Consider the following 17,433-nt stretch of genomic DNA (forward strand, 5'->3'; position numbering starts at 1 on the left):
AGTCAATGAAAATTGGAATAAAAATTACAAAATTATTAATGGTGTTGTTGTAGAAAAGGACGAGAAGCGCAGCTAAATGGCTTCAATTAGCCTTCACTAACTTAGCTGGCAGCGTAGCTAGCTCCTTGACATTCTTGATGCAGTCAAGACTATCGATGTTATGATAGATATGGCCACAACAAGTTTGTCTAACTAGCGCAAGTATGGCGCCCTGCTGCTCAAGCAGAGCAGCACCCTCTCTGCCGAGTCGCGCAGCAAACAATATTTATTTTTCGCACGTGTGTATTTCGACTGTCAGGATATCCGGAAAAATGTAACGATATTATTTGAATAGTGAAAATATTTAAAATGCCCAAACCTAATAGTAAGGAAGTTCTTTTTGTCCCCACAGATGATACTATCACCCTGGGAGACACAGGCGGGGGCGTGTTCAATGGAGAGAAGCGGGTGCTGTACTACGCCGACGCCCTGACCGAGATCGCCTTTGTCGTTCCCTCGCTCACAGACTGCTCCGGTGGGCCTCATCCCTTTCTCCCATCTTCCTCTATTACTTTCTCTCCTGTACTCCTCATCCATCTCTCCCATCATCACATCTTATTTTCTCTCCTCCACTCCTCATCTGGATTGTGTTGTTTGGGAGGGGAGATCAGCTATGAAACTAGCAGACAGATTAGTCTATAAAATAACATTACTTGCATCATTTCTTATCCCATTTTTTATTTTTTACCCCTACCACCCCATCCCCTGGTTGGAGGACCTGGTGGAAAACATTCAAATTCAACATATATACACATGTAGCCTTATTTCTACAGGACTCCCAAGTGCATCGTCAAATCAACCAATCCCTTTAATCTTAATTCCATCCCTCAGATGTCCACAGACTAACCCATCTTTCCCAGTATTGCCATTTCACTATTTCCCTTTGCAATACAACCTTCTATTTTACTGTGGTGTCTTACGAGGGTCTTGAACCTCTCCATTTGTACTATTTCTATTGAGTTTGCCCTAAAAATAAATACTTTACCTAAGAATATAATCATATTTCACATTGATTGATTGTGGTTTTTCAGATCTCCTAACAGTACTGTTTGTAGGTCCATCTGAACACAGACATTATGACTCAACAACCACTCTGGACCTGACTCCAAAAGCGAGCTATCAAAGGACAGTACCAAAAGAGATTATCTATTGATTCTGTTTCTTCATTGCAGAGTCTGCACAGGGCTGACTGTTTAATCCCCCATATATTGAGTGTTCTTTTTGTGGGGAGAATTTTACATAAGTTTAAATTAAATTGATTTCCTTTAATTTTATCAACAAATGTTCTTTTAGAGCTTTGTAACTGTATTAGAAAGTCATTGAGCAGGGGTGTATTCATTAGGCACTAAACAGAAGAAAATGGACTCATCTTTTTTTCTGTTGTCAAACATTTAGCCACATTATGCCGTGACTGATGAAGTTGCGTGGGTTCATCTGTGTGTGTCTCAAATGTCACCCTATTCCCTATATAGTGCGCTACTTTTGACCAAAACCCTGGTTAAAAGTAGTGCACTAATGTTATATAGGGGTCCTGCTCAAAAGTAGTGCACTATCTAGGGAATAGGGTGCCGTTTGGGGTGCAGACTGTGTTCTCACTTGTCTTTGTGTTGTTCCTATAGCTGAGTCGTCGGAGAGCAGTTTCCCCACAGTGGACTCTGACTCTCAGATGGAACTGCTACCCAACCTGCTGAAACAGTCCAACCTCACACTGGAGCTCTTCCCCAACCACTCTGACAACGTGGCCCCCGCACAGAGGGTAAGACGCACTTCAACCCATTATAAGGGACACTTTTTTTTTTTACATTATTATCATTATCTCCAACCATACCAGTGTCTACATGAAGTGTGTTCAGAAAGTATTCATACCCCTTGACTTTTTACACATTTTGTTACGTTAGCCTTATTCTTAAATGGAATAAATGCATTTTTTCCCCTAATCAATCTACACACAATACCACATAATTAAAAAGCAAAAACAGTTGTTGTTTTTTTTACCTTATTTACATAAGTATTCAGAGTCTTTGCTATGAGACTCGAAATTGAGCTGAGGTGAATCTTGTTTCCATTGATCATCCTTGAGATGTTTCTACAACTTGATTGGCGTCCACCTGTGGTAAATTCAATTGGTTGGACATGATTTGGAAAGGCAAATACCTGTCTATATAAGTCCCACAGTTGACTATGCATGTCAGAGCAAAAGCCAAGCCATGAGTTCGAAGGAATTGTCTGTAGAGCTCCGAGACAGGATTGTGTCGAGGCACAGATCTGGGGAAGGGTACCAACAATTTCTACAGCATTGAAGGTCCCCAAGAACACAGTGGCCTCCATTCTTAAATGGAAGAAGTTTAAAACCACTAAGACTCTTCCTAGAGAAGGGTCTTGATCAGGGTGGTGACCAAGAACCCGATGGTCACTCTGAAAGAGCTCCAGAGTTCCTCTGTGGAGATGGGAGAATCTTCCAGAAGGACAACAATCTCTGCAGCACTCCACCAATCAGGCTTTTATGGTAGAGTGGCCAGACGGAAGCCACTCCTCAGTCAAAGGCATATGCCAGCCCGCTTGGAGTTTGCCAAAAGGCACCTAAAGGACTCAGACCATTACAAACAAGATTATCTGGTTTGATGAAACCAAGATTGAACTCTTTGACCTGAATGCCAAGCGTCACGTCTGGAGGAAACCTGGCACAATCTCTACAGTGAAGCATGGTGGTGGCAGCATCATGCTGTGGGGATGGTTTTCCGCGACAAGGACTGGGAGACTAGTCAGGATCGAGGGAAGGATGAACGGAGCAAAGTACAGAGAGATCCTTGATGAAAACCGGCTCCAGAGTGCTCAGGACCTCAAACTGGGGCGAAGGTTCACCTTTCAACAGGACAACGACCCTAAGCACACAGCCAAGACAACGCAGGAGTGTCCGGGCTCTGGCAGGTGTGCCAAGCTTGTAGCGTCATACACAAGAAGACCCGAGGCTGTAATCGCTGCCAAAGGTGCTTCAATAAAGTACTGAGTAAAGGGTCTGAATACTTATGTAAATGTATTATTTCAATTTTTCTATGTATTTGCATACAATCCTAAACAGTTTTTGCTTTGTCATTATGGGGTATTGTGTGTAGATTGATAAGGGGGGAAAAAACAATTTAATACATTTTCGAATAAGGCTGTAACTTAACACAATGTGTATTATTTTCCTGTCAGACCCACCTGGTCAATGCCCAAAGCCCACCTGAACCCTACCCCAGTGTTATTTGATTCTGGTCCTGGAGGGCCAAAACAACCCTAACCGTTTCATTCAATGTAACAGTGTAGGTTCCGTCCCTCTCTGCCCCAACCTGGGCTCGAACCAGGGACCCTTGCACACATCAACAACTGACACCCCACGAAGCATCGTTACCCATCGCGCCACAAAAGCCGCGGCTTCTGAATAGGGACGCTGTGCCTTTTCCGACTCACAGCTTTTTAGATGGGGTCAATGAATGGTGATAGCCAGGGGTCGAATCTTTAAAGTTAGCAAGGGATAGGAGCTACAGTAGCGGGGTCCGGTTGGCATGGCGCCGACAGAGGGCTGCCGCGCTTCTAGTCCTGAGGAAGCTTTGCAGTATTTGTTTTTTTATGTTTTATTTCTTACATTGTTAGCCCAGAAAATGTTGCGTTATTACATACAGCCGGGAAGAACTATTAGATATCAGAGCAGTGTCAACTTACCAGCACTACAACCAGGAATACTACTTTCCCGAAGCGGATCCTTTGTCCGAACTACCCAGGGCATTTGAGCTGATTCCAGAGGCTGATCCAAAACAACACTGCCAGAGAAGAGGTAGGCGGAGCAGTCTTCTGGTGCACACACCACCCACCTCTTCCGAGTATATTACTCGCTAATGTCCAGTTTCTAGATAACAAGGTAGACAAAATTAGGGCAAGGGTGACTTTCCAGAGAGACATCAGGGATTGTAACATGCTCTGTTTCATGGATACATGGCTCTCTCGGGATATGCTGTCGGAGTCGATACAGCCACCTGGATTCTTTGTACGTCGCACTGACAGGAATAAACATCTCTCCAGGAAGAACGGCGGGGGTGTATGTTTCATGATTAACGTCTCATAGTGTAATTGTAACAACATAAAGGAACTCAAGTCCTTTTGTTCACCTGACCTAGAATTCCTCAATCAAATGCCGACCGTATTATCTCCCAAGAGAATTCTCCTCGGTTATTGTCACAGCTGTGTATATCCCCCCTCAACCAATACCACGACGGCCCTCAAGGAACTTCACTGGACTTTATGCAAACTGGAAACCATATATCCTGAGGCTGCATTTATTGTAGCTGGGGATTTTAACAAAGCAAATTTGAGAACAAGGCTACCTAAATTCTATCAGCATATTGACTGTAGTACTCGTGCTGGCAGAACTCTGGATCACTGCTACTCGAACTTCCGCGATGCATAAGGCCCTTCCCCGCCCTCCTTTTGGCAAATCTGACCACGACTCCATTTTTCTCCTCCCCTCCTATAGGCAGAAACTCAAACAGGATGTACACGTGTTAAGAACTATTCAACGCTGGTCTGACCAATCGGAATCCACGCTTCAAGATTGTTTTGATCACGCGGACTGGGACATGTTCCGGGTAGACTCAGAGAATAATATCGACATGTATGCTGATTCGGTGAGTGAGTTTATAAGGAAGTGCATAGATGTACCCACTGTGACTATTAAAACCTACCCTAACCAGAAACCGTGGATAGATGGCGGCATTCACGCAAAAGTGAAAGCGCGAACCACCGCATTTAACCATGGAAAGGTAACTGGGATTATGGCTGAATACAAACAGTGTAGTTATTCCCTCCGCAAGGCAATCAAACAAGCGAAATGCCAGTACAGGGACAAGGTGGAGTCGCAATTCAACGGCTCAGACACGAGATGTATGTGGCAGGGTCTACAGACAATAAAAAGAAAACCAGCCACGTCACGGACAACGACATCTTGCTTCCAGACAAACTAAACACCACCTTATTTGCCCGCTTTGAGGATAATACAGTGCCACCTATGCGGCCGCTACCAAGGACTGTGGGCTCTCCTTCTCCGTGGCCGATGTGAGTAAGAGATTTAAACGTGTTAACACTCGCAAGGCTGTCGGCCCAGACGGCATCCCTAGCCGCGTCCTCAGAGCAAGCGCAGACCAGCTGGCTGGTGTGTTTACGGACATATTCAATCTCTCCCTATCCCAGTCTGCTGTCCCCACATGCTTCAAGATGGCCACCATTGTTCCTGTACCCAAGAAGGCAAAGGTAATTGAACTAAATTACTATCGCCCCGTAGCACTCACTTCTGTCATCATGAAGTGCTTTGAGAGGCTAGTCAAGGATCATATCACCTCCACCTTAACTATCACCCTAGACCCACTTCAATTTGCCTTCCACCCCAATAGGTTCACAGACGATGCAATCGCCTTAACACTGCACACTGCCCTATCCCATCTGGACAAGAGGAATACCTATGTAAGTGTGCTGTTGACTATAGCTCAGCATTCAATACCATAGTACCCTTCAAACTCATCATTAAGCTAGAGGTCCTGGGTCTCAACCCCGCCCTGTCCAATTGGGTCCTGAACTTCTTGGCAGACCGCCCCCAGGTGGTGAAGGTAGGAAACACCATCTCCACTTCGCTGATCCTCAACACTGGGGCCCCACAAGGGTGCATGCTCATTCCCCTCCTGTACTCCCTGTTCACCCATGATTGTGTGGCCATGCATGCCTCCAACTCAATCATCAAGTTTGCAGTCGACACAACAGTTGTAGGTTTGATTACCAACAATGACGAGACAGCCTACAGGGAGGAGGTGAGGGCTCTCGAGTGTGGTGTCAGCAAAACAACCTCACTCAACGTCAACAAAACAAAGGAGATGATCGTGGACTTAAGGAAACGGCAGAGGGAGCACCCCCTATCCACATCGACGGGACAGCAGTGGAGAAGGTGGAAAGTTCCTCGGCATACATATCACGGACAAACTAAAATGGTCCACCCACACAGACAGTGTGGTGAAGAAGGCGAAACAGCACCTCTTCAACCTCAGGAGGCTGAAGAAATGTCTTGTCACCTGAAACCCTCACAAACTTTTACAGATGCACTATTGAGAGCATCCTGTCGGGCTGCATCACCGCCTGGTACGGCAACTGCACCGCCCTCAACTGCAAGGCTCTCCAGAGAGTGGTGCGGTCTGCACAACACATCACCGGGGGCACACTACCTGCCCTCCAGGACACCTACAGCAACCAATGTCACAGGAAGGCCAAAAAGATCATCAAGGACAACAACCACCCGAGCCACTGCCTGTTCACCCTGCTACCATCCAGAAGGCGAGGTCAGTACAGGTGCATCAAAGCTGGGACCAAAAGACTAAAAAACAGCTTCTATCTCAAGGCCATCAGACTGTTAAACAGCCATCACTAACACAGAGAGGCTGCTGCATACATCGACTTGAAATCATTGGCCACTTTAATAAATGGATCCCTAGTCACTTTAATAATGTTTACATATCCTGCATGACTCATCTCATATGTATATACTGTATTTTATATCATCTATTGCATCTTGCCTATGCCGCTTAGTCATTGTTCATCCATATATGTATATGTGACCAGATTCAGGGAACTAAGGCGTATGTCGCAAGTCACGACTTCACTGGAGAGCCTTTTGAACGTACTTTTTTTATTTATGTTTTTATGAAAATGCTTTTTTTTTTGGCAGAAATGCCTTCTCGAACATGTGAACTTTCATGTGCCTTAATATCAAACGTGTATGTCATCTGTAAATATGAATACAATTGTTAAATTACAAGCCTAGTTGGTTTAGCCACAGAGAAAGCCTGCAACCTTCCAGCTAGCCATGATTGGCTGAGTTAACCTGTTGGGGCTACAGGTTAGCAATGAACCCCGAGTCGGGATTGCTAACAAGGCTGGAAATTCAAAACATCAAAAATCTAATAATTTCAATTTCTCAAACAATCAACTATTTTACACAATTTAAAAGATAAACATCTCCTTAATCTAACCACATTGTTCGATTTTCAAAGAGGCTTTTCGGCAAAAGCATAAAGTTAGATTATGTTAGGATAGTACATAGCCACAAAAGTACAAACATCCATTTTCAATTCAAGGTCAGGCGTCACCAAAAGCAGAAACCAGCTAGAATTATGCACTAACCTTTGTCAATCTCCATCAGATGACACTCCTAGGACATTATGTTATACAATACATGCATTTTTTGTTCCATCAAGTTCATATTTATATCCAAAAACAGCATTTTACAGTAGCGTGAAATTCAGATTTTTTTCTTCTCTGAAATGCTTCCGGTGAACATAACAAAATTACTATTCGAAAACATTGGTAAATTATAATATTGTCATTCAAAGAATAATATATTATCATCTCGTAATTGCTACCGAATGGCCAGATCTCAAAATAACTTTACTGGGAAATCACATTTTGCAATAAACGGGGTGCTATGCTAAGAACAATAAGCTATGCTATACAGTTAGCATCATCTAATATCGATAATAACATTGTAAATATCCCCTTACCTTTGATTATCTCCATCAGAAGGCAGGCATCCCAGGTCCGGAAGGCATCCCAGGTCCAGAACAAATGTGGTTTCTTTTGACAAAGTTCATAATTGATGTCCAAATAACACCAAGTACTTAGCGTTCATTATGCTCCCACAAAACGTGGTGGGGGGGGTGTAAAATCACGCCGAAAAGCTAAAAAAACCTAGTAAATAATCTATTTACGTTCGTTCAAACATGTCAAATGTTGTTTAGCATTAATCTTTTGGTCCATTTTTAACGTTAAACATCAGTAATATTTTCACACAACCTATCCTATGTCTAGATAAACAATGATGACAAACTCACGCTTCTCAGATTTATGCGCAGGCGCAAAAAAATGAAGTGATGATGTCAACTTCCTCGCATTCTAATTTGCTCTCTGTTTATCATAGACGCTTCAAACAACTTTATAAAGATCGTTGACATCTAGTGGAAGCCGTAGGTGTTGCGAAATGAATCCTTTCTCACTATGGTATCTATAAAACAATGACACTAAATAGTACAGTCACAAAATTCAAATTTTTTTGGATCTATTTTTCACAGGTTTTTGCCTGCAATATGAGTTTTGTTATACTTACAGACACCATTCAAACTGTTTTAGAAAATTCAGAGTGTTTTCTATCCGAATGTGTTAATAATCTGCATATCCTAGCTTCTGAGTTGGTGTAGGAGGCAGTTAAAAATGGGCACATATTTTTTTCAAAATGTCTCAATACTGCCCCCGAGCCCCAACAGGTTTTAATGAGTGGACTGGACATGCAGAGAGATGAGTTTGGATTGGTCTGCGGTATTGCATCTTGTGTCGATAAAATGAGCTGCTCATAATGATTAGATACTCCTTTCTACTGCATTTTTTTTTTAGATAAACGTTAGCCGTGGAGAACTGCAAATATTTTGCTACTGCTCTCAATAACATTTCTGCCCAGAATTTATTAGGCGCTATCAACAAACCTTTGTTGATAGCGCCTGATAAATTGTGGGAAAAAGTTGTGATGGACTACTTTCTGGATGACGATCGTGCTATGCAATGGTGACTCTCTCTGAAAATAACATGTTTTGAAATCAGCGGAACACAATGGGCCAAACAAGCTGTGCAAACTAAACGGGAACAACACCGGGTGTCTTTTAAAAGGCGTTGCAGTCTGCCGTGAACCTTTCATCCATGTATACAGGTAAGAATCTAGCTATAGATTCAGATATTATACATTTGTAGTTTTGTCAGAAAGTTGTTTTCATTGCAAGCTAAAGCTTGCTGTTAGCTAGCCAGCTGGAGTTCGATGGCTGGCTTGTTAACCAAATAACATTAGGTTCAATGTTAGTTAACTTTAGCTTGCTATGACAATCAGTTTGTATTGCTAGTAACGTTACTCTATGGATTGGTATTATAGTTAATTGTTTTGCTTGCTAACGCCATCGCTCATCCATATATTTATATGTATATATTGTTATTCATCCCTTTACATTTGTGTGTATTTGTTTGTATAAGGTAGTTGTTGTGTATTTGTTAGATTACTTGTTAGATTTTACTGCATAGTCGGAGCTAGAAGCACAAGCATTTCGCTACACTCGCATTAACATCTGTTAACCATGTGTATGTGACCAACAAAATTTGATTTGATTTTGAAGACACCAGCTTGCTGTTAGCTAGCTAATGTTAGCTGGATTTCTATCTAACATTAGCTTATGTGTATGAGGTGTGTGTAAAGTTAGTGATTTCTCAGAATGCCATTTCGCATTGCTTGTTATAGCCTAATGTTAGCTAGCTAACTATCTAACATTGAACCTATTGGTTAACTTTAGCTAGCTATGACAATTGGTTTGTATTGCCAGTTAAAGCTTGCTGTTAGCTAGCCAGCTGACATTAGATGGCTGGCTAGCTACAGTAGCTAACATTACCTGTATGAACTGTGTGTAGTGATATTATCTCAGAATGCCATTTCGCATCTATTGTATAATTATGCCAAAAAAATTGTCTTTGGAATTTGTCTTTCAGCATCAATCAGTAGAACCGGCCTGACTCTAATCCGCCAGTCAGTCATCAAAAAGAGAGCTGGCCCAGGCAAGCAAAGGCAGCAGCGCAGTCATCAACTACATGCACCATTTCTTCACCAACTACAGAGTTGAGAAAACATGTGTGGACATGAATTGTGATAACTGCAGTGGCCAAAACAAGAACAAGTTTGTGCTCTGGTATTGTGCCTAGTGGACCATGCACAAGCTCCACCACAATCTGGACCTTCACTTCCTGATCACAGGCCACACCAAGTGTGCCCCTGACTGGTGCTTTGGCCTCATCAAGCAGTGATTCAGAAAGACCAGAGTGAACACTTTGTCTGAGATTGCTGGTGTTGTGAAGGACAGCACTGTGACGGGTCAACATCCCACAGCTGGTTGGACTGGAGGATAATACGGTGCTGGTGGAAAGCTATGGCTGACTCCGTACTTCAGGCCGCTGCCACAGATCAAGCAGTACCAGCACTTCAGGTGAAAATATTTGAATTGCATTGTATGAGGTTATTCTTCTTATATAAACTTGGGAGGTGAATTGATGTTGTGCAATGTTGTAATGTCTTTGATTTGTTGTTGTTATTCCCTGTTTTACAGCTTTGATGCTCTGGAGCCTGGTGTTGTCGCCAAGGAGCTTTCGGACTCAGTTGGGACCAGGTTTTAGCTGCTGCGCAACTCTGACATTCCGTAGATGGTCTGCCTATACAAGCACCACCTGGACATAGCTAGACAAACGTATATTTTTGAGAAGATCAGGGTGTTTTGCGACGGATCAGTCATCAGCACTATCTGCGGTGCCTCTATTCAAATGACTCTCTCCTAACACACACGGCATACGTTGCTGCTACAATTTTTGGGGTTTATCCTGCTTCTCAGCCACTTTACCCCCGATTGTATGCATATAACTACCTCGTCCATCACTGATATCATTATTGATATTGTTGTTGTACATTCTGCATATTTGATTTATATTGACACTATGCAAGTAACCATTTGGCTGTACCATTTACAGCTTCTGTAGAGACCATCCACTTAGCAAGACTTAGCAAAATATTGATATATATAAAGTTAATATTTATGTGTGGTCGTAACATGATTTTGTACATACCACAACAATATCATGTGACCGTATCAAGTGTCCAGCACATAAATATATGGCGCATGCATCTGTTTATGTACTGTACATGTGCAAAATAAATAAACATATGTATGGAATACTGTGATAAGTGCATGTGTAACAGTATATGCGAATGTTCTGGTGTGAAGGCATTTGGGCAGTGGTGTAAAGTACTTAAATAAAAATACTTCAAAGTACTACTTAAGTAGTTTTTGTGGTATCTGTACATTACTTTATTTATATTTTTGGCAACTTTTACTATAATACATTCGTAAAGAAAATATTTACTTTTTACTCCATACATTTTCCTTGACACCCAAAACTACTTGTTACATTTTGACAGGAAAATGGTCCAATTCAAACACTTATCAAGAGAACATCCCTGATCATTAAACACAAATGCTTTGTTTGTAAATTATGTCTAAGTGTTGGAGTGTGCCCCTGGCTATCCATCAAAAAAATAAAAATAATTGTGCCGTCTGGTTTGCTTAATATAAGGAACTTGAAATGGTTTATATTTTTACTTTTGATACTTAAGTACATTGTGCTCCTGGCTATCCGTCAATAAAAAAAATACAATTGTGCCGTCTGGTTTAATATTAGGAATTTTAAATGATTCATACTTTTACTCAAGTATGACAATTTAGTACTTTTCCCACCACTGGATCTGGCTGGGGGTTGTAGCATTTAGTTCACATGACCCATCAATTTAGACAAGTGTATTTGGGTAAGCGTCATCTAATATTTATAAAATATTTTTATCTGGACACTTTCTGTTTACTTGGAATGTTTTCTTATTGTAGGCTACTACCACTTTTAGTCTTAATTTTTACTACACTACTCACTGTTTAGCACATGCCCTCGTGAATCCTTAAAGAGATGGGTGGGGCTGGCTTAAGAGGGTGTGAACAATGGGTGTAGACAAAGGAGAGCTCTCTAGTAGGTACCAAAACATTCAAAGGTCCTTTTCTCAAAAGTGACTTTTCAAGTGTATCACCTTTCAAAGTATAATTACTTTCCCATTGTTCCTCAAAAATGCTGTGTATGATATACCATTTTGTAGCTCTGAGTCTCTACTTTTATCCAATGTAAAAACATTGCTGCACTGTCGTAACTAGATGCACAAGCATTTCGCTACACCCGCAATAACATCTGCTAACCATGTGTATGTGACCAATAAAATGTGATTTTATTTGCTTGTTTCTAGCCTAAAGCATCGCTGATTAAAGTGTAGTTATAGATCGGTTATTGTAAACTGTGTGGTTCGAGCCCTGAATGCTGATTGGCTGAAAGCCGTGGTATATCACACCATATACCACAGGTGTGAGAACATTTCATTTTACAATTCTAATTACGTTGTTAACTAGTTTAGAATAGCAATAAGGCACCTTGGGAGTTTGTGGTATATGGCCAATATACCACGGCTAAGGGCTGTATCCAGGCATTGCGTTATGCATAAAAACATAACACCCCCTTATTGCTTAAATATATTTGGGATATGTTTTTCCCCCTCAAACTAGGGGTGTGCATTTTGCAAATTTTTTCAAACAAGGGGTACAGCGTACCCCCTCAATTCAAGCACTAATAATAGCTAGGCATAACTTTGTAAAGGCCCCATATTTGTTTTTGTTTTTCTGCTCTTTTGCACACCAGTATTTTTACTTGCACATCCTCATCTGCACATCTATCACTCCAGTGTAAATTGCTAAATTGTAATTACTTTGCCACTATCGGCCTATTTATTGCCTTACCTCCTTAAGTTGCACACACTGTATACAGATTTTTCTCTTGTGTTATTGACCGTACGATTGTTTATCCCATGTGTAACTCTGTGTTGATTTTGTCACACTGCTTTGCTTTATCTTGGCCAGGTCGCAGTTGTAAATGAGAACTTGTTCTCAACTGGCCTACCTGGTTAAATAAAGGTGAAATGAAAAATATGTAGGTTGGATTATTTCGACAATCTGGAATTCAAACATCAACAAAGCACTTTTCTTGTTTTTCCTTTTTCTAGCTTGTTTACATGATTTTGGCTTGTCTGTCCCTCAGAGTCCTACAGTGAAGTCTAAGAAGATGCCTCCCGGCAGGACCATCCCTCCAATGGGACCAGAGACCAAAGTACTGGTGGTCTGGGTGGAGCGCTACGATGATATCGGTAGGCTAACCTCCTGCGTCACGCTGGAACTGACCTCAATTGGCAGCCATTTTGGTTCTTTATAAAATTATTGGATCCAGTTGATGAGTCTATTCTATAGAACTGTTAATTTTGATATTTTATTGAGAAGTATTTTATAGAATGTCCTCATTTCTGGTAATTACTGACTTCAGTTCATCTTAATAGATTTTGTGCACCTAATTTGTTTTAACCGCAGTGTATGTTGAATTATTGTATTGTAGAGAACTTTCCCCTGGCTGACCTGCTGGTAGAGACGAGCACTGGAGTGGAAACCACGGCCAACAGTAGCACCTCAACAAGGTACTACAGGCTCCCATCCATCACTTCTTAACACAGAGACTGTCTGACATTTTTTCCAGCTGTGAAGTCCTTGCTTCCTCCTCCTTCTGTTCCTCGCCTCCCTCTCAAAGCTCATTGGAAAAGAAGGTCAAGGGAGGGACCATTGGATCGTCAAGGATTTGACAGCTAGAAACTTTTTCAGACATACTTAGAGTTGAGTCGATAGAGAATTGAACTGAGAAAGCAGTTGCTACAACAATTATGGAGCATTGCAGATTTGAAGAATTCTCAATCAGTCAAACAAAATTGTATTTTACTTATTCATATTCACGAAGTGGTCATACTTTTTTTTTTAGCAAGCGAGGGTGACAATGATAAGGACAAAACCCTAGAAATAAAAGTATCCTCTTCTGACATGCTAGGTAGAAGCTCCAAGTATATACACCACAGCAAAGTCCTGTACAAATGGCATGTATTATTACGTCAGTGCAAGGTGTAGTGATGTGGGCTCAGCATGGTGGCGGGGGGACCAACGGGGTCAGACGAGTACTAGTGTTTATGTAGCAGAGACAGGGCAGTGTAGGTCAGGGGGCTGGGTATCTTGCCAGGTCAGCATATAGAACAGGAGACAGGCGCAAGGGGTCGAACTAGAGGCCGTACAGAACCAAAGCCTAGCTAATGTGGATGGTGGCTGACCTCAGAAGGCAGGATGGTAAGAGGTGCTCATAGCACCTCTGCAGCGGGGACAGTGTCTCATATCTGCTCTGTTCCACTTTTCTTCTCTCCCTCGTCGTCCGATCTGCCTCTCTCTCCCTTTTTCTCAAATACATTTTATGTCATATGCACCGAATACAACAGGTGTACACTTTACTGTGAAACGCTTGCTTATGAGCACTTTCCCAACAATGCAGAGTTAAAAAGTAAGACAATTTAGCAAAAATGGAAATAGTAACACAATAAAATAACAATAACGAGACTATATACTAGGAGTACCGGTACTGAGTCAAGGTGAAGTGGTATGAGGTAATTGAGGTAATATGTACATGTATGTTGGTATAAAAGTGACTGGCCATTCAGGATCGATAATAAACAGAGTAGCAGCAGTGTATGTGAAAGTGTGCGTGTGTGTGTGTGTGTGGGACGGTCAGTGTAATATGTGTGAGTGGAGTCCAGTGAGTGTGCATAGAGCCGTTGCAAGAGAGGCACATTAACCTCTCTCTCTATGCCTGTCCAACCCTCTTCCTCCTCCTCCACCCCCCCCCCCCTTCCTCAGACCCACGACGTCCGGTCAGGATGTGCAGGTGATCTTCATCCACCCTCTGAAGACGGGCCTTTTCCGGATCCGCCTGCATGGGGCCCTGGGAAAGTTCAGCATGGTCGTCCCCCTGGTGGACGGCATGGTAGTCAGCAGGAGGTCACTAGGTGAGAGAGGTTGGGGGTGAGGAGGTGTTTTGGGGCAGGGGGGTGTGTAAAGGTATGGGGAGGGGTGAAAGGTGTGTGTGTGAGCTACCACGATGACTTGTGACTAGTACAACTGTGTGCGTGCCTGCGAGAGCAAACTGCGAGTGTCTGCAAGAGATGCTGCACTCTTCAACAGTGTTGACTAATAGAACATTACTATTGAAGAATAGGAATTAGTTATGCCAGAGAGAGAGGTTGCTACCAGGCGGTGATCTTAGAGACCCCAGTCCCCGCTTCTCTTCTTCACACATGCCAAATGTGGGTGTGAGTCATCCCAGATGCAGAGGCCTAGCATCAGGCCTAGCTGCACCACGTCTCTCTCCAAGTCGGTGCTGAGCCATCGGTCGCCTCTCTCCCTCTCTTCTATTCTCTCTTTTCTCTCATTTTGAGTTCCTGGTGAGGCAGACTGTAATAATATATGCAGTTTAGTAGACGCTTTTATCCAGAGCAACTTAGTCATGTGTGCATACATATGGGTGGTCCCAGGAAACCAACCCACTATCCTGGCTCTGCAAGCACCACAATCAACTGTGTGTGTGTGTCTCTCTCTTCCACTCGCCCCCACTCTCTCCCTTCTCCCCAACTCTCTCCCTTCCCACTCTCTCCCTTCCCACTTTCTCCCTCCCCCCTCCTACTCTCTCCCTCCCCCCCTCTCTCACTCTCTCCCTCCCTCTCACTCTCTCCCTCCCTCCCACCTCTCCCTCCCTCCCACCTCTCACTCCCTCCCTCCCTCCCACCTCTGTCTTAGGGTTCCTGGTAAGGCAGACGGTGATCAACGCGTGCCGGCGGAAGCGGCTGGAGAGTGACTCCTACAACCCGCCACACGTGCGTCGGAAACAGAAGATCGCCGAGGTGGTGAACCGCTACCGCAACAAGCAGCTGGAGCCCGAGTTCTACACCGCGCTCTTCCAGGAGGTCGGCGTGAGCAGCCTCGACCGTGACCCCACCCCCGATGAACTTTGAACTTTCACCGCCCTCCCCACAAGGACTGCAAAGATTCTTTATATTTATAAATTGTTTCTCTTCTTCTTTACTTTGATATTTATATTATCAACACTTGGTGGCCACGTTCCAAGTCGACAATTTTGTTTTTTCCCACCCTGCGCTGCAACACTGCTTATCTGCAACTTATTCTAGTTCTACCCAAGCCTTGTAGGACTCTTTGATGGGGTCTGATTGTGGCACTAACCTCACCTGGCTGCGAGGCGTCAGGCTTGGGCAAAGGACCACTTAGCTGTGAGGAGAGGGTATATGCTTAAACAACTGACTATAAACTTGTGACACAGCACGTGGCAAAGTGATTGCTGTCGGCGCTCAATTCAAAATGGCTTCCACTCTGTGGCTGTGACTAGTTCCCACAGCCGTCTCACTGTGGTTTTTCAAGTCTGATTCTTCTGTTTGCTTTTCTATGAAATGCATCAGTCTGTCCATTTCCCATATTTAACAGTTTTTTTGGTTATTTGTTGTTGGTCTGGAATGGATAAGAAAGGTCGAAATATCCAACTTTTTCATTGACTAAACAACGACACTACAAAAACTAATATTGACAAAACTCAAATCTCACTTCAGTAAATTGTCATTTTTGACTTTTGGTTCTCTCTTCCCACATACATAATTGTACCAGTTAGCGAAAATGTAGAATTCTGCTTTTACTTTAAATCTCAGGTAGTTTGAGCCTTTTATATTCATCGGTATCTGGATTGTTTTCTTTAGGCACGAAAAGGAAAAAAATATATACTAAAATAGGGAGAGACTAGCGGAACAAGTGTGTTTTCCATTGCGAAGCATTTTGCTAGTGTGCCCTAATGAATGTGACCCTGGTAATGTACTGAATGCACTCCCAACCAACTGTGACTAGGGTCTGGTTTCAATAATGGACTTTTTTGGCATAGAGAAAATACGTCACTGCCTACGCCACTACTTTATCCGCTTGAATAAAATATAAAATAGTAGCTAGCAAGATGAAGATCACGGAGGTCATTTTTAATGAGTGCATTTCGCAAGTGGCTAGTTTGCATCAACTACCTTAATTGAAACCCCTGCAAAGGTGTTGCCTGCCAACTGGTTTTGAATTGCAACGTTCTGGCATGTCTGCCTCGTCATTTTTTGGGGAGAGTCCCCGGATATTTGTTTATTTTCTTATCAACGTAAGCAGTGACGTACAGTAGTTCTTCTATCCCAAAATATTCCATAATTAAAACCAGACCCTAGTCACTGTGTTGCCAAGGGTCGGGTTTTCGAGAGTAACAAACTGACCTTGTTTTAGGCATTATTCACTTTTAGTGCACTCTAAAACTTGTGGCATTTCACATTCACTGAAGCTGATGGTAGTCTCGATATGGAACTTCAGGAAGTCAAAATCACTGATGGATTATACTTTTTTTGGTATGGATTTGAAAATGAAATCCTTTATTGGTTTGTTTCTTCCCGTACCAGATAAAAATGCAAAATACATTTTGATTATTGATATAAAAGGTGAGTTTCAGTTGATTGTTTGTTATTCACAGTTGGAAAAATTATCATGTTGGATGATTAAAAAAATTATTTGTCACGAGCACTGTGTTTAACATCCCATTCCAGATGTGATACTTCAGAAGCTGATACATGCCGCCATTTTATGTCTATAATATTTCCATGCCAATATGTCCAGCCTAAAACCAAATTCAGAGCATTAAGTCACTAATGTGTCGCTGCAGAGGTTGTACTCATCTTTTTTCCACCAATTAGTGTCTTTATTTGTGCTCGACTTTATTCGA

General features: G+C 42.5%; 1 protein-coding gene across 7 annotated transcripts in view; it reads left to right on the forward strand.

Annotated features, from left to right (window-relative positions):
• The window catches only part of LOC106565273 (ral GTPase-activating protein subunit beta), a 95,161-nt gene extending 77,930 nt beyond the window's left edge, over positions 1 to 17,231 (forward strand). For 5 of the 7 annotated variants that reach the window (XM_014132193.2, XM_014132192.2, XM_014132194.2 and 2 more), the window contains exons 25-30: positions 392 to 514; positions 1,659 to 1,795; positions 12,811 to 12,916; positions 13,159 to 13,237; positions 14,490 to 14,638; positions 15,426 to 17,231. In XM_014132193.2, coding sequence (XP_013987668.2) covers positions 392 to 514; positions 1,659 to 1,795; positions 12,811 to 12,916; positions 13,159 to 13,237; positions 14,490 to 14,638; positions 15,426 to 15,640 — 809 coding nt within the window. In that variant the 3' untranslated portion in view covers positions 15,641 to 17,231. Of the gene's footprint in view, positions 1 to 391; positions 515 to 1,094; positions 1,627 to 1,658; positions 1,796 to 8,703; positions 8,810 to 9,630; positions 10,122 to 10,241; positions 10,959 to 12,810; positions 12,917 to 13,158; positions 13,238 to 14,489; positions 14,639 to 15,425 lie in introns of those variants that run through there. The other 2 variants (XR_001319639.2, XM_045691422.1) reach the window with 2 other exon arrangements.
• The last annotated feature ends 202 nt before the right edge of the window (positions 17,232 to 17,433 follow it).

This window comes from Salmo salar, chromosome ssa12 (assembly GCF_905237065.1).
Source record: "Salmo salar chromosome ssa12, Ssal_v3.1, whole genome shotgun sequence".
NCBI classification, from domain to species: Eukaryota; Metazoa; Chordata; class Actinopteri; order Salmoniformes; family Salmonidae; genus Salmo; species Salmo salar.